Below are 26,376 nucleotides of genomic sequence, written 5' to 3' on the forward strand. Positions count from 1 at the left end.
AGTACCTGGTGGATTCAAACTGCCGACTTTTTGGTTAGCAGCCACAGCTCTTAACCACTATGACATCAGGGTTTCCATATCAGACAAAGTAGATTTTAAATCAAAATCTGTTACAAGAGACAAAGAAGGGCACTATAGAATGAAAAAGGATTAATTCATCAAGAAGATATGACAATAGTAAGTATACAGACACCTCATATCAGAGCCCCAAAATACATGAAGCAAAAATTGACAGAACTGAAGTGAGAATTAGGAAGTTCTAAAGTAATAGCTAGAGACTTCAATACACCACTTTCAACAATGGACAGAATATCTAGAAAGAAGATCAGCTGACAAACAACCCAATCAAAAAATGGGCAAAGGACCTGAAAAGGCATTTTACCAAAGAAGATACACAAATGGCCAATAAACACATGAAAATATGCTCCACAGCATTAGTCATTAGGGAAATGAAAATCAAAACCACAATGAGATACCACTTCACATCCACTAGGAGGGATGACTAGTATCAGAAAAAATGAAAAACAACAAGCGTTGGTGAGAATGTGGAAAAATTGGAACTCTCATCCATTGCTGGTAGGAAGACAAAATGGTGCAAAACAGTTCCTCAAAAGTTCCTCAAAAAGTTCCTGAGAAGTTAAAACATTGAATTACCACATGACCTAACAATTCCACTCCTAGATACATACCCAAAAGAACTGAAAGCAGGGACTCAATCAGATAGCTGTACACCAATGTTCACTGCAGTATTATTCACAATAGCCAAAAGGTGAAAACAACCCAAATGTCCATCAACAGACTGATGGAGAAACAAAATATGCTATATACATGCAATGGAATATTATTCAGTCATAAAGAAAAATGAAGTTCTGATATGTGCCACGACATGAATGAACCTTGAAAATATGCTAAGTGAAGGAAGTCAGTCACAAAAGGACAAGTATTGTATGATCCTACTTATATGAAATAACTAGAATAGTCAAATGTATAGAGACCAAAGTTTATTAGTGGTTACCAAGGACGGCTGGAAAAGGGAAATGGGGGTTATTGCTTAAGATGTACTGAGTTTCTGTTAAGAGTGATGAAAACAAATCAGAAATGAATAGCGGCGATGGTTGCACAACATGGTGAATTTAATTAATGGCACTGAATTGTACACATAAAAATGATTGAAATGGAAAATGTTTTGCTGTATGTATTTTACCACAAAAAATTTAAAAAGAAAGAAAAAAATCCATACCTAGATACAGCATAGTGCAACCGGAGAACACCCAAGCCAAGAAAAAATCTTAAAAAGCAATTAGGGGGAAAAAGGAGATTTCTTTCAAATGAGGAACAAATTGACAACTGACTTCTGAGCAGAAATAATGGAATGGAACCTTCAATACGCTAAGAGAAAATAATCATTAACCTAAGGTCTATGCTTAACTAAGACATTCTTGAAGACAGAAATCAACATAATTCACCGTATTAACAGAATAAAAACAGAAACATATGATCAACACAACAGATGCAGAGAAGCATTTGACAAAATTCAACACCCTTCATGGTTAAAAATTCTGAGTGAACTAGGGATTGAGAGAACTTCTTCAATCTGAAAAAGGACATCTGTGAAAAGCCTACAGCTAACATCATACTTAATGGTGAAAGACTGGATTCCTTTCACCTAAATCTGGGTACTGTACAAGCATGTCAGCTCTAACCACTTCGATTCAACACTGTACTGGAGGTTCTGGACAGTGCAATAGGCAAGAAAAAGAAATAAAAGGCATATAGATTGGAAAAGAAGTATACAGTAGATGAAAAGTGAAGTAAAAACAATCCAAAACAATACAGGAAACGAAAAAGAAATACAGATCAGGTGAGACAAATAGAAAGCACAAAACAAGATGGCAAATATATATGTTGTTGTTCAAAGACAAAAGTCTTGCTAGCCTCAATTCTAAGGAGCATTCTGGCTGTACTTCTTCCAAGACAGATTTGTTTGTTCTTCTGGAAGTCCATGGTATATCCAATATTCTTTACCAACACTATAATTCAAATGCATCACTTCTATGGTCTTCCTTATTCCTTGACCAGCTTTTGCATGCATATGAGGCAACTGAAAATACCATGGCTTGGGTCAGGTGCACCTAAGTCCTCAAAGTGTCATCTTTGCTTTTTAGCAATTTAAAGAGGTCTTTTGCAGCAGATCTGCCCAGTGCAATACGTCGTTTGATTTCTTGACTGCTGCTTCCATGGACATTCATTGTGGATCCAAGTAAAATGAAATCTTTGACAACTTCAATATTTTCTCTGTTTATCATGATGTTGCTTATTGGTCCAATTGTGAGGATTTCTGTTTTCCTTATGTTGAGGTGTAATCCATACAGAAGGCTGGAGTCTTTGATCTTCATCAGTAAGTGCTTCAAGTCTTCAACACTTTCAGCAAGCAAGGCTGTGTCATCTGCATATCACAAGCTGTTAACGAGCCTTCCTCCAATCCTGATGCCATGTTCTTCTTTCCATAGTCCAGTTTCTCGGATTATTTGCTGAACATACAGATTGAATACATATGGTGAAAGGATACAACCCTGATGCACACCTTTCCGGATTTTAAACCACGCAGTATCCCCTTGTTCTGTTCGAAGGACTGCCTCTTGATCTATGTACATTCTGGAATTCCCATTGTCTGCAATGTTATCCATAATTTGTTATGATCCACAGAGTCCAATGCCTTTGCATAGTCAATGAAACACAAGAAAACATATTTCTGGTATTTTCTGCTTTCAGCCAAGATCCTCCAGCTGACATCAGCAATGATATCCCTGGTACCACATGCTCTTCTGAATCTGGCTTGAATTTCTGGAAGTTCCCTGTCGATGTACTGCTTCAACCATTTTTGCACTTTCTTCAGCAAAATTTTGCTTGCATGTGATATTAATGACACCGTTTGATAATTTCCGCATTCTGTTGGATCACCTGTCTTTGAAATAGGCACAAATAAATATCTCCTCCAGTCAACTGGCTAGGTAGTTGTCTTCCAAACTTCTTGGCATAGATGAGCAAGTGCCTCCAGCATTGCATCTGTTTGTGGAAACATCTCAACTGATATTCTGTCAATTCCTGGGGCCTTGTTTTTCACCAATGCCTTCAGTACAGCTTGGCTTTCTTCCTTCAATACCATCGATTCTTGATCATATGCTACCTCTTGAAATTGTTGAACATCAACCAATTATTTTTGGTACAGTGATTCTGTATATTCTTTCCATCTTCTTGTGATGCTTCCTGTGTCGTTCAAAATTCTGCCCATAGAATCCTTCAATACTGCAACTTGAGGCTTGAATATTTTCTTCAGTTCTTTCAACTTGAAAAATGCTGAGTGTGTCCTTCCCTTTTGGTTTTCTAACTCCAAGTCTTGGCACATGTCATTATAATACTTTACTCTGTCTTCTTGAGCTGCCCTTTAAAATCTTCTGTTCAGCTCTTTTACTTCATCATTTTCTTCGTTTTGCTTTAGCTACTCTACAATCAAACGCAAGTTTGACATCCATTTTGGTCTTTTCTTTCCTTCCTGTCTTTTTAATGACCTCTTGCCTTCTTCATGTATGATGTTCTTGATGTCATCCCACAATTTGTCTGGTCTTCAATCTTTAGTGTTCAATGTGTCAACTCTATTCTTGAGATAGTCTCTAAATTCAGGTGGGATATACTCAAGATCGTACTTTGGCTCTCGTGGACTTGTTTTAATTTTCTTCAGCTGTATGTGAGCAATTGATGATCTGTTCCATAGTCAGCCCCCAGCCTTGTTCTGACTGATGATATTGAGCTGCTCCATTGTCTCTTTCCACAGATGTAGTCTATTTGATTCCTATGTATTCCATCTAGCAAGGTCCACGTGTACAGTCGCCATTTATGTTGTTGAGAAAAGGTATTTGCAATGAATAGGTCATTGGTCTTGCAAAATTCTATCATGCAATCTCCAGCGTCGTTTCTATCACCAAGACCACATTTTCCAACTACTGATCCTTTGTTTCCAACTTTCACATTCCAATCCCCAGTATATATCAATGCATCTTGACTGCATGTTTGATCAATTTCAGATTGCAGAAGTTGTAAAAATCTTCAATTTCTTCAGCTTTGGCATTAGTGGTTGGTGCATAAATTTGAATAATAGTTGTATTAACTGCTCTTCCTTGTAGGCATATGGATATTATGCTATCACTGACAGTGTTGTACTTCAGGATAGATCCTGAAATGTTCTTTTTGATGATGAATGCAACACTGTTCCTCTTCAATTTGTCATTCCTGGCAAAGACCATATGATTGTCCAATTCAAAATGGCCAATACCAGTCCATTTCAGCTCACTTATGCCAAGGATATCTATGTTTAAGTGTTCCATTTCATTTTTGACAACTTCCAATTTTCCTAGATTCATACTTTGCACATTCCATGTTCCAATAATTAATGGATGTTTGTAGCTTTTTCTTCTCATTTTGAGTCATTCCACATCAGCAAACGAAGGTCTCAAAAGCTTCACTCCATCCACATTATTAAGGTCAGACCCTACTTTGAGGAGGCAGCTCTTCCCCAGTTGTACTCTGAGTGCCTTCCAACCTGAGGGGCTCATCTTCTGGCACTACATCAGACAGTGTTCCTCTGCTATTCATAAGATTTTCACTGGCTGATTTTTGTAGAAGTAGATTGCCAGGTCCTTCTTCCTAGTCTTAATCTGGAAGCTCAGCTGAAACCTGTCCACCATGGGCAAGCCTGCTGGTATTTGAAATAGCAGTGGCATAGCTTCCAGCATCACAGTAACACACAAGCCACCACAGTATGACAAACTGGCAGACGAATGGTGGCAAATACACATATCACTAATTTTTTTTAAATAGAAGCATTTATTCCATTTCTATTTAATTATTAATTTAATTATTGCAAATATATATCAATAATTATATTGAATAGAAATTTAATAAATGCTCCTGTTTAAAAAAAAATCAGCAGAATGGATTAAAAAAACAAAAATTAAATTAAAAAAAAAAAAGACACATCTAAACCGTTTAAGAATACCAAAAGGTTGAAAGTAAAAGGATGGAATATGATCCATCAGGAGCCCTCAGGCATGGCCAGCAGGTGTGTGGGCTGTGCAACCATTCCCAAGAGACTTTGGAAAGTCCTTAGTCAGTAACTACGTGCATCTCCATTGTTGTTAAGTGCCAGGGAATTTATTTCAACTCATACTGACCCCATGTGACAGAGTAGAAACGCCCCATAGAGTTTTCTAGGCTGTAAACTTTTACGGAGGAGCCCTGGTGGCACAGTGGTATCTGAAAGATCGGTAGTTCGAACCCACCAGCCGCTGCGCGGAAGAAAGATGTGATGTGGCAGTCTGCTTTTGTAAAGATTTCAGCCTTGGAAACCCTGTGAGGCAGTTCTACTCTGTCCTATAGGATCGCTATGAGTCAGAATCGACTTGATGGCAATGGATATAGTTTTAGGTTTTGGGATCTTTACAAAAGCAGATTGTCAGGTCCTTCTCTCACAGAGCCACTAGGTACGTTCAAACCACCAACCTTTCAGTTAGCAGCCGAGCACTTAACCATCTGCGCCACCAGGGCTCCTTCTTGCATCTCTATGACTGGAAATTCCACTTATAGGGATACTTTCAAGAACTTTTCACAGGGCGCCATAAAAGGAGGTAGGAAAAAGTATACAAAGATGCCCACTGCGGTTATCTATGTGGCAAGAGTTTGGACTCACACCATGGAGAATGACACAGCAGTGGTGGGCATAAGTCAGATGTATAATGTGGATGGGTCTTACAAACATTACACTGAACACAAAAAGTGAGGGGGTTCGATGTACCCTAAAATGTGCCCACTAAACAAGACAGACTTTGCAAGAACACAATCAATCCAAAGCATACAGCTTAAACATGGTAGACTGGTTGCTTACAGGGCGGGAGGGGAATGGGAGTGGATACAGGAGATTCAAGTAAATACATAAGATGGAGGGGAGGTAGTCTTATCTGGACTAGTGATGATCACTTACCATGAGCTGAGGAATATGACCATCTCAACCCTCTGCAGCTGAGGCCAAACATAAAAGAAACACAGTGTGGCAAAGTAGACACGTGCATGGGACAGTCCACTCCCCCAAGCCACAGTGCAAATCCATGGGCCACATCAAGAGGACACAGGCATGGCTCACACCGGGGCACATGCCCATGCACCGCGCCCTCCAGGGCCCAAAACTGGTACATATGCAAGTTACCCACACCCCCGCCCAGGTGCATGCACATACTGTAGAGTACACTCACACCAAGACACCCACCCTGAGGACATGCTGGTACAAGTATACACCCAGGGGTGAGCTCCTGGGATTGGGGGAGACAGGGGTCAGGGCCTAATTGAACAGGGCCAGGGGAGTCCAGTGCAGAACGGAGGTTCCCCAACCCCTCCTGGTCCAATGCTCCAGGTCACCATCTTGAGAGGACTGAGATTACAGAGGTGCAGAGCTATTTCTCGTCCACATGCTCTCCTGCTGGGGACAGAGTCAGGCTGCTCACCCTGTGACCCACTGGTGCACCCACCTGTCCTCAGGCATGGGACACTCTTCCTCGTTCCACACGAATTTCTTCAGCACATCACTGCAGCAGTACTGGTCGTAACAGGTACCACAGCAGAACATAGGACAGGACTCAAGAAAGAGGCTGTGTGCGCACAGCTCACCATGGGCTGGAGCAGAGAAACACACCTGTTGACCTCAGCCATGCCCCAGCCAGCACAGCAGCAGGCACCAGCATGCTGGGCCCTCTCTAAGCCATCCTACCCATAGTTTTCTCTCCCCCGGACCACAGCAGAGGCCCCTAAATGGGCTCCCTCTCTCCCTCAGCAGTCTGCTTGCCATCTTATGGGAGAACAAACTTTCTAAATGTGAGTCTGCTTTTCCCTGGTAAAGTCCACGAAGCAGGGTCTAGACTACAAAGGGCCTTGCAGGTCACACCAATTTTCCAGCCCATCCACATTCTGCCCATATTCTTGCCTGTTCCCTTCCCCCACTTCCTACTCATCTTTCAAGGCCTTACTCAAAGGCTACCTCCTATAGAAGCTGCCTGAGCCCAGCAGTCATATGGCTGAAGAGTATCACCCCCAACCAGCTGCTGGGGGCCAGGCAAGGACTTTCTAGCTCTTAATCCTCATTCCGTCCGCACATCAACCAGCCACAGCATCCTCAGCCCGTGCTGGACATTACAACTTCAGGGACTCGACCCTTACAGGACACCCCCTCCCCTACACAGGCTGTCTCCTTAGCAGTTCACTGTCAGCCACAGTCACACTCGACACATGCATAGACACTCCCTACAACATGCAAGTGTCCAGAAAGAGCTTAACCCCAGACCGGGCCAGCAGCAGGTGCCCAGAAAATGTCTGTGTCCTCAGTGGCCAGGGCTCTGAAGCAGCTGCACCATCTGAAGGCAGTGGCACGACCCCCAGAGCCATCGCGAGGTTCGTAGCCATGAAGTTGGGATCTAGGGACACCCTTATAGGCAGGGATGAGGACAGAGCCCCAATGTACAAGGTCATGCTGGGGGGATCCAGCTGACAAGTGTGAAAAATGACTCAGGGCTTTGGGTGACCACAAGGTTTACAAACCTCACAGGAAGACACTATAGCCAAATGTCCCCATTCATCATTAAGTTACATTAGCAGAGATCTAGTGCCCACAAGGGGGGACAGGATAGTCACTGGGCCTCTGCCTAGGCAGACCCCACATGGAACACCCAGGCCAACAGAGTATAAATCACTATGGCAGGCTGGGAATGGGTCTGATGATAACCCCTGAGATGGGGGTGCATCGTCCTGGAAACTGTCCTGGCACAGTACACAGACTCTGGAGACTCAGCCTGGCCAGGCTCTGACAGCATTCAGTGTCTGGAGACCCAGCCTTGTCAGAGTATCATGCACCCTGGAGACATGAGTAGATCAAGGCCCAAAGTGGCAGGTCCTGACAGATCCCTGCTCTGAGCAAAGCTGTGGGACAGAGGATGGAACCACTAACAGGCCCAGACCAGCCAGCTGACCACCTGCCAACAGGTATCATCAGCGTGGCCCACACTATCCATAAAGCCCACATAAACCTACTTCCAGCAGGATCCTTACAGGAACAGCCACAGGCCAGCTGGAGGCTCTGGGTTGGGGCTGAAGACACACACCGGTGAGTCCGTTTGGGCCAAGAGACCATGGCACAAAAGCTCTTCTTCTGCTCCCCAGATGCTCTAAACAAGCCTCCCCAGATGTCACCAGCCCAGGGACCCTCCTACTGGCTCACTCAAGGGGTCTGCTGATTCTGATCCTAGGACTCCCCATTCTCACTCCCCCACCCCCAGGTACTCCAGATCCGCTCCAGCCCCCAGGAACAAAGCCACCCACCCGAAGACTTCAGGAGGCCACCCACCCTGGAGGGTTCTTCGTCTTGCCATGGCTGAGGCTGGGGGCTGTTCCAATTCCCACCCCTGACAGGCCCGCAGCCAGCGCTCCCCCGTCTGTGAATCATCAGGCTATAGTCAACTACCACAGTTGCGTCTCCTCCAACCCAGGACTCCATCCTCAGTGCCCAGCATCTCCATCAACACAAGGGCCATGAAGGCAGGAAATCCTACCAGTAGAGCCCCAAGATTCTGGGGGTACACTCCCCTGGAATATCAGAGAAAACGCAAACCTCTCCCCAGCATCCCAGGTCAGAACAAAGGTGGCAGCTCCTGGAGTTTGGGTAGTGTCAGTTCAGGCACAAAAGGGTGCTGGGGTGGAGGAGAGGTCAGTCGTGGGGGTTCGCTGACGGCCTCGGGGTTATTAGGAGTCGGTGGCGGACACTGGGGGCCTGGCTCTGCCCCCCTCCAAACTTGGCCGGGACACGCCCTCCCCCCCACAGGCTCACCACCAGGAGGAGGCCGGAGCAGCAACAACAGCAGCAGGACTCGCGGCGCGGGGAACGGCGCAGCCATTGCGAGGCGGACGGGCGGACGGACAGACAGACCAGGGTCGCGGCGGTGCCGCGGCCTCAGCAACCCACCCAACCCACCCGCTTCTTCGCCCCGCCCGGCGGGTTCCCGGAACTCTCGCCCGGGAGGCCGAGGAGGGGGAGGGAGGGGAAGCTGACGCCCCTCCCCGCCTACAGGCAGGTTCCACGCCCGGCGCTTACGCGAACGCTCGGACCCGTTTCCGGGACGCGGGGAGGCGGCGGCGGCAGACCAAAGTTGCTCTCTGCTCACCGGATACTTGCTGGAAGACTCCTGAGTCCCCAACCTTCGGGGCTCTGAGGGGGCCTCCCGCGGGAATCTGCATCTTAACACTTGAGTCCCTGCTGTATGCAGCAGAGTGCCGACCACAGCGTCTTCCCGCGCCTCATTTTCCTCACCTGCCCAGTAGGTCCTCACTCGCCCGAGAGCTACCTGAGGACCAGGTGAGGTGGCGCGGAAACAGTGCCCAGAGAAGACCGTGGCATACATTAGTGCAGACGGAAATTTTTAAACTTGGAGACAGTCACCTTAGGACAGGAATGGCGGGATCAACGTGCATTTCTAGGAAACAAAAGGTGTGGATTTAGATAGCCAAACCTGCTCGCTAGCCAAAAGGTTGAACTTTACATTTCAAAGGACTTCAAGCTGAAGCTGATCTCATCTATAATCCACCATTAACCCCCTACCCTTCCTTAGTTCTCAGTGTATAGAGACCCCCCCCCCCCGAGCCCTGGTGGTACAGTGGTTAAACGTTCTGCTGCTGACCAAAAGGTTGGCAGTTCGAATCCACCAGCTGCTCCTTGGTAACCCTAAAGGGTCACTATGAGTCGGAATCGACTCAATCAGCAGCAGGTTTGGGTTTTCGGTTTCTCCTCTTGAAGGATGGAGCACTTTGTATTTTTACCTAGTGCAGTCCAGCTATAGCTGTTCTATTCCTCAATAAAATTCCCTTCTTTTACTCCTTACAGAGTACAAGATTTTCTTCATTGATGGTAGGTGCCCAACAAGTGCCAGTTCCCTTCTGGAAGCCCATTACGGAGGCTGCCCAGGACTGGCTCTGAGGACATCCCATCGTCCCAGTCCCCTGGGGCAACACCTCCACCCCATGGTGATGGGCGCACCTGGGTCAGGTGACCTGGTCTGAGGATAGGAACTGGCAACTCCCAAGGCACACACTGGGCCACCTCCTGGCGCAGGGGAGCAGGGCTGGTCTTCATGCTTGTCTGTGGGGGGAGCATGTGCTCTCACAAGAGACTCTGAGATGGGGCAATGGTGAACAGGCCAGCCAAGAGGGCAGGGGTCTGGGCACAACCAGGGAAAGGGAACTGGGGCAATCTTCCCTTCCTGCCCAGGGTTCCTGGCATGCTGCCCACCTTGCACTTGAAACATGAAACGTCACACTAGCAGGGAAACTGAGCTGGGATTTACACCCCTTGTGCCACCACATGACTCTCACCTGAGGGCAGGGACATCACCGTGGACAAAGAAGCAGACCTCAGAGAGCAACCTAGGATGTGCCCAGGGCAGGTTCCTGAACTCCGGGGTGTGAGAACAGGAAGAAGAGGGGCTGAGTCTCCCATAAGCTTCCATCACCACCTGGTGGGGCAGGACTTACGTCTCACTATACTGGGCACAGACATGGGGGGTGTCCTACGGTAAAATCACCACAAAGTTACAGTAAAGCAAGAAGAAAGATTTTATTCGGCCCATGTTCCAAGAGGCAAAAGTGGGAAACGGGCAAGCATGCTGTCAGAGCTATGTCTGTCTGAGTCCGAGGAAAGTAACAGAATCATCAGTATGTGTATACATTACAAATGGGACCCGATGCAACGGGTATGTATATATATATATATATATATATATATATATATATATATAAAATCATTAAAGCTTAGTCTTTTCACACATTGGCTAAAAACTGCTGAATCACCATGATTCTACTTTTTGAATTGTCTTTCTTAATAATCATTGGTACAAGTTTTAATAACGACAGTCAGGAGGGTCTTCATTGGTCCAATAAATCTTACTATTTACTAAATGCTAATAGAAAAATTGAGTCGGAATCCACTCGACAGCACACGAAAACAACAACAGAAAGAGATAGGAGTAGAAAATATGTGGGTCTTTTGTGCTTCTTATGGATTGAATTGTGTCCCCCAAAAATGTGTGTCAGCTTGGCTAGGTCATGATTCCAGTATTGTGTGATTTACCTAGGTGTTGTATTTCCTAACTTCTATGATGTTAATGAGGCAGGATTAGAGGCAATTATGTTAATGAGTCAGGACTCAATCTACAAGATTAAGGTGTATTTTGAGTCAATCTCTTTCAAGATATAAAAGAGGGAAGAAGAGAACAGAGAAGAGGAGGACCTTCTACTACCAAAAATGAAGAAGCATGGTGGGGAGGGCATCCTTTGGACCCGGCATCCCTGTGCTGAGAAGTTCCTAGACCAAGGGAAGATTGATGATAAGGACCTTCCCCCAGAGCTGACAGAGAGAGAAAGCCTTCCGCTGGAGCTGGCACCCTGAATTCAGACTTCTATCCTTCTAGACTGTGGAAGAACAAATTTCTGTTTGCTAAAGCTATCCATCTGTGGTATTTCTATTATAGCAGCACTAGATAAATAAGACAGTGCTCTATGTATACCTGAAAGATTTTCTAAAAGATGTTTTCCAAGATCGTCCTAGCTATTGTTTTATACCTCAGAACCCAGTTTATGTGTCCTTGTGAGTTCTTTTGCTTCAGCTGGGTCACATTCTTTATATTCAAGGACAGGGCATACTTGTTCCAATGTTAACTCCTAAGTCAAGGTTGGGGGTGACTGTCCCCAGTCGGGGTGCCCTCTATGCAGTCCCTGACATGGGGTGGGGTGAGGGTCTGGTAGGAGGATCACAGTGAGGGACCTAACCCACAAACTCCCTGACAGCCTAGCCTCCCCCAGCCAAGCTGCCTCAGCGCCACTCTCTACAGCTGTACACAACCCAGGCCCCCTGCCCCATGAAGAATGGCCACCATATGCTCCTCTTGCTTCTCCAGCCAGCCTCTGATCCCTGTTCCAGGCCCCAGGTGCCCACCCTAGTGATTGCTCACTGCATTTGGCACCCCTGCCCACAAACTTGGTTTTGCTTCCTAATCAAGTCCCTCCACCCCCATCCCCACCCCCACCCCCGTCAAGTTCCTAACAGTTGGCCTTTCTCACTTCCCATCACCTGCCTTTAGCCTCTCTGCTCTGATGCCCTCACCCGCATCCTCCCTGACATTTTCAGTATAGGGTTCCCCCACATCCCCTCATCTGCCTGTACTTGTCACAGAGCAAAATCATGAAGCCTGGTTAAAACTGAAAGTAAAGAATTTTATTGAGGGAATAGAGACAGCTGCAGCACAAAAGAACATTGCAGTGGGGTAATGTGGAGTCCCAGAAAATGGAACACATGAATTCAAGGGGGAGTGTCTTAGTTACCTAGTGCTGCTCTAACAGAAATACCACAAGTAGATGGCTTTAACAAACAGAAATTTATTCTCTCACAGTCTAGGAGGCTAGAAGTCCAAATCCAGGGTGCCACCTCCAGGGGAAGGCTTTCTTTCTCTGTCAGCTCTGGGGGAAGGTCCTTGTCATCAATCTTCCCCTGGTCTAGGATCTTCTCAGCACAGGGACCCTGGGGCCAAAGGATGTGTGTGCTTCTGGCTGTCCTTGCTTGGTGGTAATGAGGTCACTTGGTATCTCTGCTCACTTCTCTCTTTTATCTTTCAAGAGATTGACTCAAGATACAACCTAATCTTGTAGATTGAGTCCTGACTCATTAACATAACTGCCTCTAATCCTGCCTCATTAACATTGTGGAGATAGGATATACCACACCTAGGAAAATCACATCAGATGATAAAATGGTGGAAATCACACCATACTGGGAATCATAGCCTAGCCAAACTGATACACATTTTTGGGGGATACAATTCAATCCGTAACAGGCAGCAAATGGGGGCACACAGTTATAGGGCTGGAGGAGCAAGTATAAAACATTCTGATTGGTTTACAGTGATTGAGGTCAGTCAAAGGTGAGACAAAGTAAAGCATAATCTTTGACAGTATTGGCTATGTGAATACATCGGTTGGCTAACAGACATAATTGAAAGACATGCGGTGAAGCGGGGGTGAGGGCTTCATGTTGGTTACAGTCAATGACATGACAGAAATTTTCAGGAGTGGTCTGTTAAAAGTTATCTTGTCCCAAGATTAGACTGGACTATGGGACAGAAAATGATACTCGTGAAGAGTGTGCTTCTTAGCTCAAGTAGATACATGAGACTAAATGGGCAGCTCCTGTCCAGAGGCGAGATGAGAAGGCAAAGAAGGTCAGGAGCAGCTGGTTGAACGGACACAGGAAATCCAGGGTGGAAAGGAGGAGTGTGCTGTCACAGTATAGGGAGAGCAACTAGGGTCACAAAACAATATATGTATAAAGTTTTGTATGAGAGACTAACTTGAATTGTAAACTTTCACTTAAAGCACAACAATAAAAAGAAAAATAGTGATCTTGTCCCAAAAGAGACTGGGAACAAAGAGTTTCCATCAGGGAACAAATGAGTTTCCATGAGTTATCACATTCTTTAAACTGACCTCAAAGATTACTTATTTCCTTAACAATAATAGGGGCTGGATTCTAGGCAACAAAGGTAAAGTCTAGGAGAAAGGTTACATTGAGCTCTTAGAGTTAGCTCAGTCATTTTACAAATAGGTCACGTGCCTCTGTTTTGATTTTTATCCCTTATTACACCTCACAGACAAGACCCTGTGAAAACCTTTAAGATCAAGCATGAAGGGGGCTCAAGACCCCACCCAGGGCTGTGCATGGGCGGAGGAGGTGGAGGCCAAGAACACAGCAGTGTATTGGAAATCACAGTCCATGCATGTGTGTGGGTGTTCCCTGTGGGCCAGGTCTTCCCCAAATGGCCACTCCAAGGCAGAAACCACACTCTCTGTGTCAAATGTGGGGGCGGGGGGGGGGTCTCGACAAGACTGAACAGATACAAATCCAGGCAAGGACACATGATGTAAGGACCCAGACTAGCTGGCCCAGGCCAGCGAAAAAAATGTCAGGCCACAGGTGCAGGATGGAGAGGACAGAGGCAGCTGGGGACTGGGACATGGGCCCTGCACCCTCAGTCTTTTTTTACCAGGCCTCTCCCCAACTGCCTTCTCCTTTCAGCAGGTATGCCCCCTTCTGCTTGGAGGAGATCAACCCTACCTTAAATTCTGCCCTTCCCCACCAGGCCTACCTGAAACAGCTCATACCTCATGTCATAGCACAGCCTCCTGCACCCATTGTTTGAGGCTAATGGTACCCCGGGGCCCTCCTTTATATCCCCATCCTCTCTCTCTACGTTTTAGCCTTGTACTGCCTGCTGGAATCCTACACCATCTGTTTGTCGCCTCCATTGCCTCTCACCCACACCTCAGCCCCTGCCCCCTCTGTAAGGCAATTTTAAAATTTGAGGTACCTGAGAAGATCTGAAGTGGCTGACTTGAGGTTTGAGTGTGTCTCCTCTGTGGCTAGTTCTGTTTCCACCCTAGCAACAGCCATTTTCCATGCAGACATAATCATGAAACTAAGAAATGTCCAGCAATGATGATATAACTACACTGCAACTCCCCTGAGAGAGGAATGTCCAGTAATGATCGTGTAACTACCCTGCGATCTACCCCTACAGTCACATACCCTTATGATTGCCACATTGTAACCAATCTAAGAAAGACACTTATATTCTTTTAAGCTAATCACCTTATGAGCTTCTGCCACAGGAAGTCTTGCCTTAAAATGATCTACTACCTTGGAATAGATCCTAGAGAAATAAGAGCCGTCACACAAATAGATATATGCACACCCATGTTCATTGCAGCACTGTTCACAATAGCAAAAAGATGAAAATAACCTAGGTGCCCATCAGCGGACAAATGGATAAACAAATTATGGTATATCCACACAATGGAATAGTACGCAACGATAAAGAACAACGATGAAGCCATGAAACAGAACATAGAGGAATCTGGAGGGCATTATGCTGAGTGATTTTAGTCACAGAAGACAAATATTGTATAAGACCACTATTATTAGAACTCAAGAAAAGGTTTAAACACAGAAGAAAACATTCTTTGATGGTTACGAGGGTGGGGAGGGAGGGTGAGGGTTATTCACTAACTAGATAGCAGATAAGAATTATCTTAGGTGAAGGGAAGGACAGCACACACTACAGGGGAAGTCAGCACAACTGGACTAAACCAAAGCTCAGAAGTTTCCTGAATACAATCAAACACTTTGAGGGACAGAGTAGCAGGGGTAGGGGTTTGGGGACTATGCTTTCAGGTGACGTCTAGGTCAATTGGCATAACAAAGCTTATTAAGAAAATGTTCTGCATCCCACTTTGGTGAGTGGCATCTGGGGTCTTAAAAGCTAGCAAGCGGCCATCTAAGATGCACCAATTGGTCCCAACCACCTGGAGTAAAGGAGAATGAAGGACACCAAAGACACAAGGAAAGTATTAGCCCAAGAGACAGAAAGGGCCACATAAACCAGAGACTTCATCAGCCTGAGATGAGAAGAACTAGATGGTGCCCAGCTACCACCAAGGACCATCTTGAGAGGAAACACAACAGAGAGTCCCTGATGGAGCAGGAGAAAGGTGGGGTGCAGAACTCAAATTCTAGTAAGAAGACTAGACTTAATGGTCTGAATGAGACTGTAGGAACTCCGGAAAGCATGGCCCCCAGATTCTCTATCAGCCCAGAAATAAAACAATTTCCGAGGCCAACTCTTCAGACAGGGATTGGACTGGACTGTGGGACATAAAGTGATACTCGTGAGTAGTGTGCCTCTTAGCTCAAGTAGGTACAAGAGACTAAACGGGCAGCTTCTGTCCAGAGGCGAGATGAGAAGGCGGAGAGGGTTAGGAGCTGGTTGAATGGACATGGGGAATCGGGCTGAAAGGAGGAGTGTGCTGTCATAGTATGGGGAGAGCAATTAAGTTCACATAAATATGTATAAATTTTTGTATGGGAGACTAACTTCAAATGTAAACTTCATTTAAACTACAACAATAAACGACAACAAAAAAAAGATCTACTACCAATCGAGTAATATCTTTTGATGATCTAAGCCTGTAATTACCAATCAAGTAATGTCTTCCAATGATCTCAGTTTATAAGTATCAGTCAAGTACTGTACTTCATGTCCTTTGTTCCCCCCTTACAAAATGTCACTGCTGAGTCACCATATTGGATTACTGGGTTCCACCACATGGAATTCAGTCTATATCCGGCTTGAGCTGTATTTTTTACTTACAACAAATCTCTCAGTTTTACAGTAACCTGTGTACAGACAGTTACTCTACAACATTTCAGTGGGCATAGTCGGCAGGATTCTGAAGGAATATTTATCTTTAGTGTTCCTGAGAAGTTGTGGAGCCGGCTTGCTCTGGTATCAGCAAGGGCCCTTTGTGCCCAGAACCATCTCCTCAAATTCTCGGGGCCCACTGGAGGTAAGCCTCTTAGACCAAAGCCTCTGCTTATTGTGAAGATGGCTCTTTGAGAGACTTATTGTCTATCTTTTCTCTATACCTTAATTTTCTGCTCATCTCCTGAGCGTCTCACTGGGTTCATTATTGAACCCTCTTTCTTTCTGTTTGGTGCACCATAAAGTTTTCACACACATTTATGTCTTTAATACTTGCAAGTTTCTCAGTAAGATTGGGACTGCCACATCCAAAACTAGGGCAGGACCCCCTAATGGGACTCTTGCAGCTCCTCCTGGCCCAGGTTCAGTCTTGTATTCAGGCTGATGGCATGCACTTGCTGAGGGAAAGTTAAAAGACCAATGGTCATTGTAGGAGTCATTTAATTAAACTAAATCTGTGCAGTAGATTAGTAGCTAAAGGCTCCCATATCAAACAAAACTTATGGGAGGCATTTTCTAATTTATTAGTACTTGGAAGCTTCCAAAAGAAATCAAAATATTAAATTTGCCTCCTTATAGGAGACCATTTCAAAACAAGTTAAACAAATTAAAAGTTACAGTGTCAAAGCTCTGTAACCTAGCCAGATACCTACCTGGCAACAGCCCCTACCCCTCCTTTTCCCAAATGGGCAGAATCCCCGGCACCTATAATCCACCCCTAGCCTCAGACATCTGGCTTCCTTCCCCTCTCTCCACCCCTTCAGCAGCCACTCCTCTTTACTCACATTTGCTGTCCTACCCCCCAAAAAATACCTTATCTGAACTCTCACACTACCCTAAAGAACCTTTAGAAGAAGAAAAACCTATTTCTGAAGTGCCTTTTAAAATGAAATATCCAGAAGAGGCTGAAGAACCTCCTCATGCTACATTTACCCCATGGTCTAAAGCAGAACTTCGCACCATTGTAAAGAAGTTTCCCAATCCACACAAAAATCCCCACAAGTTAACCCAGGAATTTAAAATTTTAACTGAAACTTATAAACCTTGCCTGGCAGACTTTTATGTAATTTAATAAAATATGTTAATCAGACCAAATGAATGCATGCTCCCTTTGTCCCACCTCCCAACAGGACTGCTGATTACACTAAGAGAGAATGACCCAGAAAGAACACGCCTCAGCAGCTCTGATGTGCTCCAGGTGGAAACTGCTGCCATGAGCAGCAGTGTTCCACAGGCATAAGGGAAGGAGGCAGTAGGAAAGCTGTGTACTGGTTGCTTCTCCTATTCCCCGTCTTATCCCTAGCAGGGCTGGATAGCCAAGTTAAGTATGATGGCTCAAGCACCAGTGGCAGCAATGGCTGGAGGCAACAGCACTTACTTCTCCTAGCACTAGCTGCCGTGGCCTTGATAAAACTGTTCACAGGCTGGCTGTGTCTGAGCCTGGCATCTTTGTGGCTGGCACAGAAGATGTGGACGCTGCAGAGTCCATTCGCTCACTTCCTGCATGTAAACATAACAAGTGGCTCAGGCAGGTTGGCAGTGGCTGCAGGCAGAAAGAGGGAAAAAAAAAGAAAAACCCACCAGGTATGGCGCCCAGGCTGGGGCAGGGATCAGGATGGGAACATGGCAGCTCAGTCTTCCTGCACTCGGCCCGGCTATTGTGCCAAGCAGTGCAGTGGGAGGGCAGCCAGACCCTCATTCCACCACGCTGGCCCCTCGGAAAGTTTTTTCCACAATCCCCGGGTGCCCAGCTCTAGCCATGCGGCACATTTTGTTGCCTAGCACGGGCAGTGAACAGCTTCCCCTCCCCACTTCCCAGGCCAGATGATGGATGCCTGGGAACCCTGCATTGTTCCCGAACCCCCAGCTGTAATTGCGGAAGCTCACACCCTCCCAGAGTCTGCTCCTGGCAGGATGCAAGGAACTTTAGGGCTGATGCATGGTGGAAGACACCCATCTGACACTGAGGCCTGGGATTTAAAGGACTAGACCAAACCCATTATCCCACACAGCCTTTATAACCCTTGAGCAACAAAGTAAAAAGCTGGTTCTTCCTTCTGTCTAGTTGAATCTCTGAACATACAAAGGGTCTACGTTGTTGCAATAAGTTAATAATTTACTGGGTTGTTCTAACTCTCAACAGGCATGTCTTACCAATAGTGTCCTGTTCTTACAACATTTGGACAGAGATGGTCACAAGGCCTCCAAAGAAAAATTACAGTTAGCCTAATCTTCTGTTAAGTACTTGAGACATATAATCTCAGCAAAGGGAGACACTGTAAACCCCAAAATATAAAAAGCAACTATCTTAGCTTATCCTGTCCCAACTACCAAAAAAAAAAAAAAAATTAAAAGGATTGTTAGAATTCTGCTGTTACTACAGAACTTAGGTATCAAATTTTTCTTTAGTGGCCCAACCTCTTTACCATTGTCTTAAGAGTTAAAAGCCTGATCCCTTTCAACTCTCTGAGGATGGCCAAAAAGCCATCACTCAACTAAAAGGAGTATTAATTAACACTTCTACTCTAGGGTTTCCTGATTATAATTCAGACTTTTCACTTTTTTTCCACAGGACTTCTAAAAATACTCAAGGAGTCCTCATTCAAAAACACAGAGGACAGTAGAAACTCATTGGTTATTATAGTATCTAGATGAACCCCATATAGCAAGGGGCTTACCCCCTTGCCCTAGAGCAGTTACTACAACTGCTAGACTAATTAAGATCACAGCAGATACAGTTTTGAGTAATTTTAGTAACGTTTATGTTCCTCAGACAGTGTCAGCCATTCTACATTCAACATTAACTCAACGTCTTTCAGCCAGCAGGCTGACTTCTTATGAAGTTCTCCTTTTGGCAGCTTCTAATATTTGGTTACACATTTTAACCTCTCTGAATCCAGCTACGTGGTTACCTTTACGTAATGATGCTTAAATCCTACTAAACAGCTTTTGTCTCCTAGGCAAGATTTACAAGGAACCCCGTTATCAAATCCTGCTTTAATCCTATTTGTTGATGGGTCATATTTAAAGGCTAAACCTACCAGCTCTCATTACTAGGGACGATATGCCATGGACACTTCCACTGAGGTCCTCGAAAGTGCCACCCTTTCTGATGTCACTTCAGCTCAGCAAGCTGAACTGATCACAGTCATGACAGCTTGCAAACTGGCTTCTGGATGATCAGTAATTGTTTACACAGATTTGAGGTATGATTTTTTAATTACTCATGATTTTGGCGTGTTATGGAAATAAAGAGAGTTCCTAACTTCTTCTAGGACTTATGTTAAAAATAGGTTTTTAGTAGCAGACTTCCTGGAAGCCCTTTTGCTACCTTGTGAGATTGCTGTAATTAAAATCCAGGCCCATCAACCCAAAGGGGTTCCATGAACAGGAAATTATTAAAAGAAATGACTTAGCTGATAGAGCAGCTAAACAGGCTGCTTCCCAATCTCTAATTTGAGACAGATTGAAACATGGGATCTGGGGTTGAGTCAGTATCTCAGGAGTATGCCATAGCCTCACATGTATGGCTCCCCTAGAGGTGATGTTAAAATTTATGGTAGCGGGGGAACAAGACACCTCCTTGTGCTTGTCTGCCCTCAATAGCCATCACTCTTACATTCTCCCATGTTCTCTGGCTCATCCTTTCAGGTCTCAGCTTAAACATCACCTGCTCCAGGAAATCTCCCAAGATACCAAGTCTAGGTTAGGGCTCCCCTCCATGTTCTCAGAGCCCCTGTGCTCCCCCAGCCTGTATCAACCCCTGGACCATGTGGGTGTCTTCTGTTACGTTGGAGCTCAGTCAGGCTGGGAAATGTCTTTTTCCTGTATCCAGCCTGGGGCTGTGCTCACAGTAGCTGCTTGAGAACAATTGGAACAGTGAATAAAGAGTCCCCTTCAGCCCACCTGGAAACCCTGGTGGTGTAGTGGTTAAGTGCTATGGCTGCTAACCAAAAAGGTCAGCAGTTTGAATCCACCAGGCACTCCTTCGATACTATATGGGGCAGTTCTACCCTGTCCTATGGGGTCACTATGAGTTGGAATTGACTCAATGGCAATGGGTTTAGTTTTGGTTATTTTTTTTCTTCAGCCCACCAGCCACTTATCCCAGATCACGCCCCCAGGGGATGGGCTGCTCTCAGTGCCCCAGCTCCCTGTGCCCTGCCCAACCCTACCCTACCCCTAGTACTCAACATGATAGATTGTAGCTGTTTGTGAATCTGCCTCCCTAAGAACTGCAGCAACTTTAGTCAGGAGCCCTTGTATCCACTCAGAGCCTGGCACATCGTAGGGGCCTGTCTCGAGTTGTCTTCCACTTTCCCCTCCTGGTCCATCCTCCACCCATCTCTGTTCTAGAGGCTCCCTTGCTGTCCTCTGCTTCTTGTTGGGCACAGCCAATACGAGGCAGTGGCAGAAGGCCAGAGGGTAGGCGGAGAATGCATATGGTGGGAGGTTGTTACCCACTTCTTCCCTGTGGACAGTCACCCCGCCCCCCCCCCCCCCCCCCCCCCCCCCCCCGCCACGAGCTACAGCTCTCACTGGATGCAGCCAGAGCCTTAATGCTGAGAAATTAGGACTTTATCTTGAAGGCTACAGGGAGCCACTGACCTGGATTTAGGAGGATCCCTCTGGTGGACAGATTATAGAAACTGAAACTGGAGGTGGGAGGGCCACTAGGGGACTGGAGGTGGTGGTGCCACCAGGTTCCAACAACCGTTCCCTGCCTTGCCCCTACTGGCCTACAAGTGGAAACGGCTCTCTGGTGACACCACCCTGGGTACTGCACCAAGTTGTTACCAGGGGTGGATGAGAGGAGAAAAGGGGAAGTTATTGCTTAAGGGTACTGAGTTTCTGTTAAGGGTGATGGAAAAATTTAGAACCAGATGGTGGTAATGGTTGCAGAACACAGTGAATATAATTAATGTCACTGAATTGTCCATGTGAAAATGGTTGAAATGGCCAATGTTTCGTTATATGCATTTTACCACAATAAAATTTTTAAAAAATAAAGAAAGAAGCAGCAGCAACCACCTAACACTACAATCCGTGGATTCCTTGGCCCTTCATGCTATTCTAAGGCAGACACCATTGGTCTACAGCTCTCATTGGGGAGCATCCAGAGCCTTAATGATGAGAAATCAGGACTTTATCTAAGGAGGTCTGGTGGCACAATAGTTGAGCTCAGCTGCTAACCGAAAGCTCAGCAGTTCGAACCCACCAGCCCTGTCCGAGGGAGAAAGATGCAGGAGTCTGCTTCCGAAAGATTTACAACCTTGGAAACCCTATGGGGCAGTTCTACTCTGTCCTACATGGTTGCTGTGAGTCAGAATCTACTCGACGGCAGTGGGTTTATATTGAGGGCTAAAGGGAGCCACTGATTTAGATTTAGGGAGATCCCTCTGGTGGTGTAGTGGTTAAGAGCTACAGTTGCTAACCAAGAGATTGGCAGTTTGAATCCACCAGATGCTCCTTAGAAACTCTACAGGGCAGTTCTACTCTGTCCTATAGGGTTGTTATAGTCAGAATCAACTTGACGGCAGTAGGTTTGGTTTTTTGCGTTTTGTTTTTTTCCTCTGGTGGGCAGATTATAAAAACCCCGGAAAACCTGTTCCTTGATAAGAATAACTGTTTTCTGCTGAGACCCTGAAGCACTGGGCATGGCCAAGCTGCAGACAGAAGCTCTGTCTGGGGCTGGGGTTGAAGAAACACCCAGTGATGCCAAGGCCACCCAGTGCCCCACAGGGTGTGGGTGATGGGGGTGTGGATGCAGCCCAGAACTACCCACCTGCTGGGCTGGAAATGGTGAGTGCTAAAGCAGAGCGCTGCTCAAGGACTCTGGCCCTTCCTTTTTACCCAGCACCTGGCCCCTTTCCTCCATTTCAAAAGCCAGAAATGCCAGACACCCATTTTCCCAGCTTCCTTTGACCCAGGGCAAAGGCTTATGTCTTAGGCCCAGCCAATCAAATGTACCTTGCCTGGAGTTTGACCCAGAGCAGTGACCAGCTGGACTGCAGAGACTGCTGTGGTGGAGGGCAGCGGCAGACTTGGCTGTGCCTATGGTGAGGGTCAGCAGAGTTGTGACATCCCCCTGCTTGCCCCTGCTGGCAGGGCAGTGGTAAACTCACCGAGTCAAAGCATAACTGCAATGTGGGCTGAAGACTCTGCTTGACCTACAGCCCTCAGAGTAGCTCTGCAAAGTACACAAAGTCCTTTATGTAAATCCAGTTTCTGTTTAAGTTGGGCAGAGTCAGTTTCCTCCAACTGATAGAGAAGTTGTCACCAGAAATGGGAGCAGGAGATAGGCCCCCAGGGAAATGGGGTCATGTCTGGACTGGTTGGAGCTGAAGGCAGTGAGAATCCAGCTGGGATGAAGGGAAAGGCTCTGACATTCCGGGGCAGACAGGGGAGACAGAACTAGTAAAGTCACCAGCTGGTCACTCAGGTAGTGAGCTCATTGAAGACAAGACTTTGAGAGACCCAGGGCGTCTGCCTTAGAATAGCATGAAGGGGCAAGGAATCCATGGGCTGTGATGTTAGGTGGTTGCTTCTTTTTCTTTTTCTTTTAAAAATTTTATTGCAGTAAAATATATATAACAAAACATTTGCCATTTCAACCATTTTCATGTGTACAATTTAGTGACATTATGTTCACCATGTTGTGCAACCATCACTATTTTCTCATCACCCTTAACAGAAACTCAGGACCCCTTAAGCAATAAGTCCCCCTTTTCTCCTCCCACGCGCCCCTGGTAATCACTAAAAACTTTGGTCTCTATACATTTGCCTATTAGGTGGTTGCTTCTAATGCCACCAAACAGCTTAAAGGAAAAGAACAAGGTCATATTCCTACCTGTCTTTGTGTCAAGGCACAAATTGCAAACTTTCTCAACTTCGCTAAACCAAAAAAAAAACAAAAACCAAACCCATTGCCACCGAGTCGATTCTGATTCATAGCGACCACATAGAACAGGGTAGAACTGCCCCACCTAGGGTTTCCAAGGAGTGACTGGTGGATTCAAACTGCCAACCTTTTGGTTAGCAGCTGAGCTCTTAACCGCTGTGCCACCAGGGCTAGGAGTCTCTTTTCTCTTGGAACCACAGGGCTGAGATAGTCCATCATCAAGCCCAAAGGCTGGCTCTGTGGGTTCCAGATTAAAATACTGGTTGCATTCACAGCCTCACTAAGTCTTGTACGTGAAAGTTAGGCACTGATCAGGAAAGAGCGGGACCAGGAAACTGGACCACTCCACATGCCAGCATTCAGGGGTTGATCCCAGTCCTCACCGTCACTGCCCGTCAGCTCTACTGACACAGCTGGCCACACCCTCCTCCTTCACACATTCACCACACTCACACCCAGGTCCCCACACTCTCCTAGTTCTTCTACTTCACTGACCGCTCCTTCTTGGGTTCCTTTGCAGGCTCTTCCTCATCTCCATCTCTTGATGTTCAGTGCCCAGAGCTCGCTTGGTCCTTGGCCTCATTTCTTCTCTATTTACATTCCCCTTGGAGACTCATGGCTTCAAATACCATCTACACACTGAGGATACCACGTCTTCTCTCCAGCCCAGGCCTCTTCCCTCACCTCCACACTCACAGATGCAACTATCCTGTCAACATCTCCATTTGTATGTCCAACTGGCATTCCAACTTAACACACCCTCAACTGAACTGCTGACCCTCACCGCCCACCAGCTTCCCCTTGGGCTTCCATACCACATACGTAAGTGGTAACTCTGTCCCTTGGCATCATCTGTCTCACATCCTCTCATCCAAATCATTAGTCAACCTTGACTCTACCTCCTAAATATAAGCAGAATCTGACCACTTCTTGGAAGCTCCATCACAAGCATCATTGCCTCTCACCTGGATTACTGCAGCAGCCTCAGACAGGTCTCCTGACTTCCATCTGATCTGCCCTATTAATCTAGCCTCCATTCAGCAGCAGCCAGAAGAATCCTTTTAAAACATTTGTGACATTTGTCAGATCAAGTAACTCCTCTGTTCAAAGCCATTTACGGGATCCCCATTTCCAAGATCCCACATCATCTGCACCCCATGACCTCTCTGACCTGATCTTCCTCCTCCTCACTCCCTCCTCTCCAACCACCTTCTTGGCTCACTAGGCATAGTCCTGCCCTTGGAGCCTTGCAGGCCTTTTTTTCTTGTAATGTTTTTATTATTATTATTATTATTGTGGTAAGTACATAGGTAACAAATCACTGGCCATTTTTACAATCTTCCTACTTACAGTTTGGTGACATTATGTTCATCATGTTGTTCAACCACCACCATTAACTGTTCCTGAATTTTTCTATTACCCTTAATAGAAGCTTAGCGTCCCCTAAGTCCCCTCCAGGCCTTTGGTCAATGTCATTGTCATCTTCTCAGTGAGGCCTTCTTCCAGCCTCCTCCCACACCCCCTCCCCTTTGTTCCAGCACATTCTGATACACTTATTTCACTTGTTTACTGTGTCTCCTGTCACTAGAATGTCAGCTCTGTGATGGCAGGGTGTTTTGCCCATTGTGCTTACTGCTGTTTCCCACTGCTTAGCACATGGTGGTGTTGTTAGGTGCCATCAAGTTGGCTCCGACTCTTACCAACCCTACGTATAATAAAATGAAACGTTGCCCTTCGACATCCTCATAATAGCAGGTATGTTTGAGCCCATTGTTGCAGCCACTGTGTAAGCACTTAATAAACGTGTTAAATGAATGAATTAACTGGAACAAAGATATATGAAAGAATTCAGAGGAATCAGATGACTACCAACCCCAGCCTCTTCTGCACCTCCCTTGCCCACTGAAGCAAAGTGTCCTCCCCCTAAAAACTTCATGAGGCTTTAGGAATTAACTTGTAAGAGAAAGTCAACGTTTCTCATGGCCCCCTCCCCAACTTAATATCTCCAGTGCCTTAGAGGTGGATTCCAGCATGTTGGAGGACTCTATTACAAAGTCAAGCCCAGAAGGGAGGACTTATGTATCAAGAGAATCATAAAACTTTGTTAGTTTATGTTGGCCAAAATATGGAGAATATGTTTGGGAATAGACCCCTAGACCAAGGAGATAAGAATGTAAATTCCGGTTGGATGGAATTTACAGGTGCACTTAGCCAAGACTTTGGATTAATTGTGCTGGCTCAAGCTGTTGGCGGTTATTCTAATTTTCGTTGGTTGGCTGAATGGAAGCTGAGTCTCACTAAATGAAGCTGAGATGCCAAAAGTGCCGTGGTGTAAAGAATCCAACGGCTTAGGAAGATTCATTCATTCATTCAAGATAAATGTTGGACTGAATTTTTCATAGACAAATCACCCTTTCCCAAACTGAGTTCCTGGAGGGGGCCCAGAAGATATTCTCTTCACCAAAGGCCTTGGCAGGAAGTTCATTGGTGAGGGGAGCGTCTTTGAAAAGCACTGAGTCCCTGTTCTCTGTGGGTCAGGGATTCTAGTGGAAGGCACTACAGTTGAAAATAGCCCCTTGATACTAGAACCCTGAGGCGACAGGAGCCAAGTAGCAGTGCTGAGCTGTCAGAGGAGAGGCAGGTGTGGCGACTGTGATGTGCCAGTAGGACTTACAGGTAATCGGAATGGTCAGACCTACAGGGATCTTTGGCAGTAGGTCCCTGATCACCAGGCCCCTACGTCCAAAAGTCTAAAATAGAAAGGACAGAGTTCTATTTGATGTACATATCAAAAGAACTCGAGGCCCAACCAGCAGGGACCTGACCAAAACAGAGAGGACCATGCACCAATTTTCCAGAGAAGATTAGTTCACACACTCAGAGGCCCCTGAAGGAAGTGGGATGGGTGCCCTTTAAGAAGAAAAAAAACCCACTGCCTTCGAGTCGACCCTATAGGACAAAGTAGAACTGCCCCATTTGGTTTCCAGGTTTCCAAGGAGCACCTGGAGGATTAGAACTGCTGAT

General features: G+C 46.0%; 1 protein-coding gene across 1 annotated transcript in view; it reads right to left on the reverse strand.

Moving 5' to 3' along the window:
• SHISA5 (shisa family member 5) overlaps positions 1 to 9,053 on the reverse strand; it is a 34,263-nt gene extending 25,210 nt beyond the window's left edge. Inside the window, exons 1-2 of the mRNA XM_004368493.2 lie at positions 8,921 to 9,053; positions 6,576 to 6,720 (exon numbers count right to left, since the gene is read on the reverse strand). Of these exons, the coding sequence (XP_004368550.1) occupies positions 6,576 to 6,720; positions 8,921 to 8,987 (212 nt within the window). The 5' untranslated portion in view covers positions 8,988 to 9,053. The remainder of the gene's footprint in view (positions 1 to 6,575; positions 6,721 to 8,920) is intronic.
• Between the last annotated feature and the right edge of the window lie 17,323 nt (positions 9,054 to 26,376).

The sequence above is a fragment of the Trichechus manatus genome, unplaced genomic scaffold (genome assembly GCF_000243295.1).
Source record: "Trichechus manatus latirostris isolate Lorelei unplaced genomic scaffold, TriManLat1.0 scaffold00001, whole genome shotgun sequence".
Taxonomy (NCBI): Eukaryota; Metazoa; Chordata; class Mammalia; order Sirenia; family Trichechidae; genus Trichechus; species Trichechus manatus.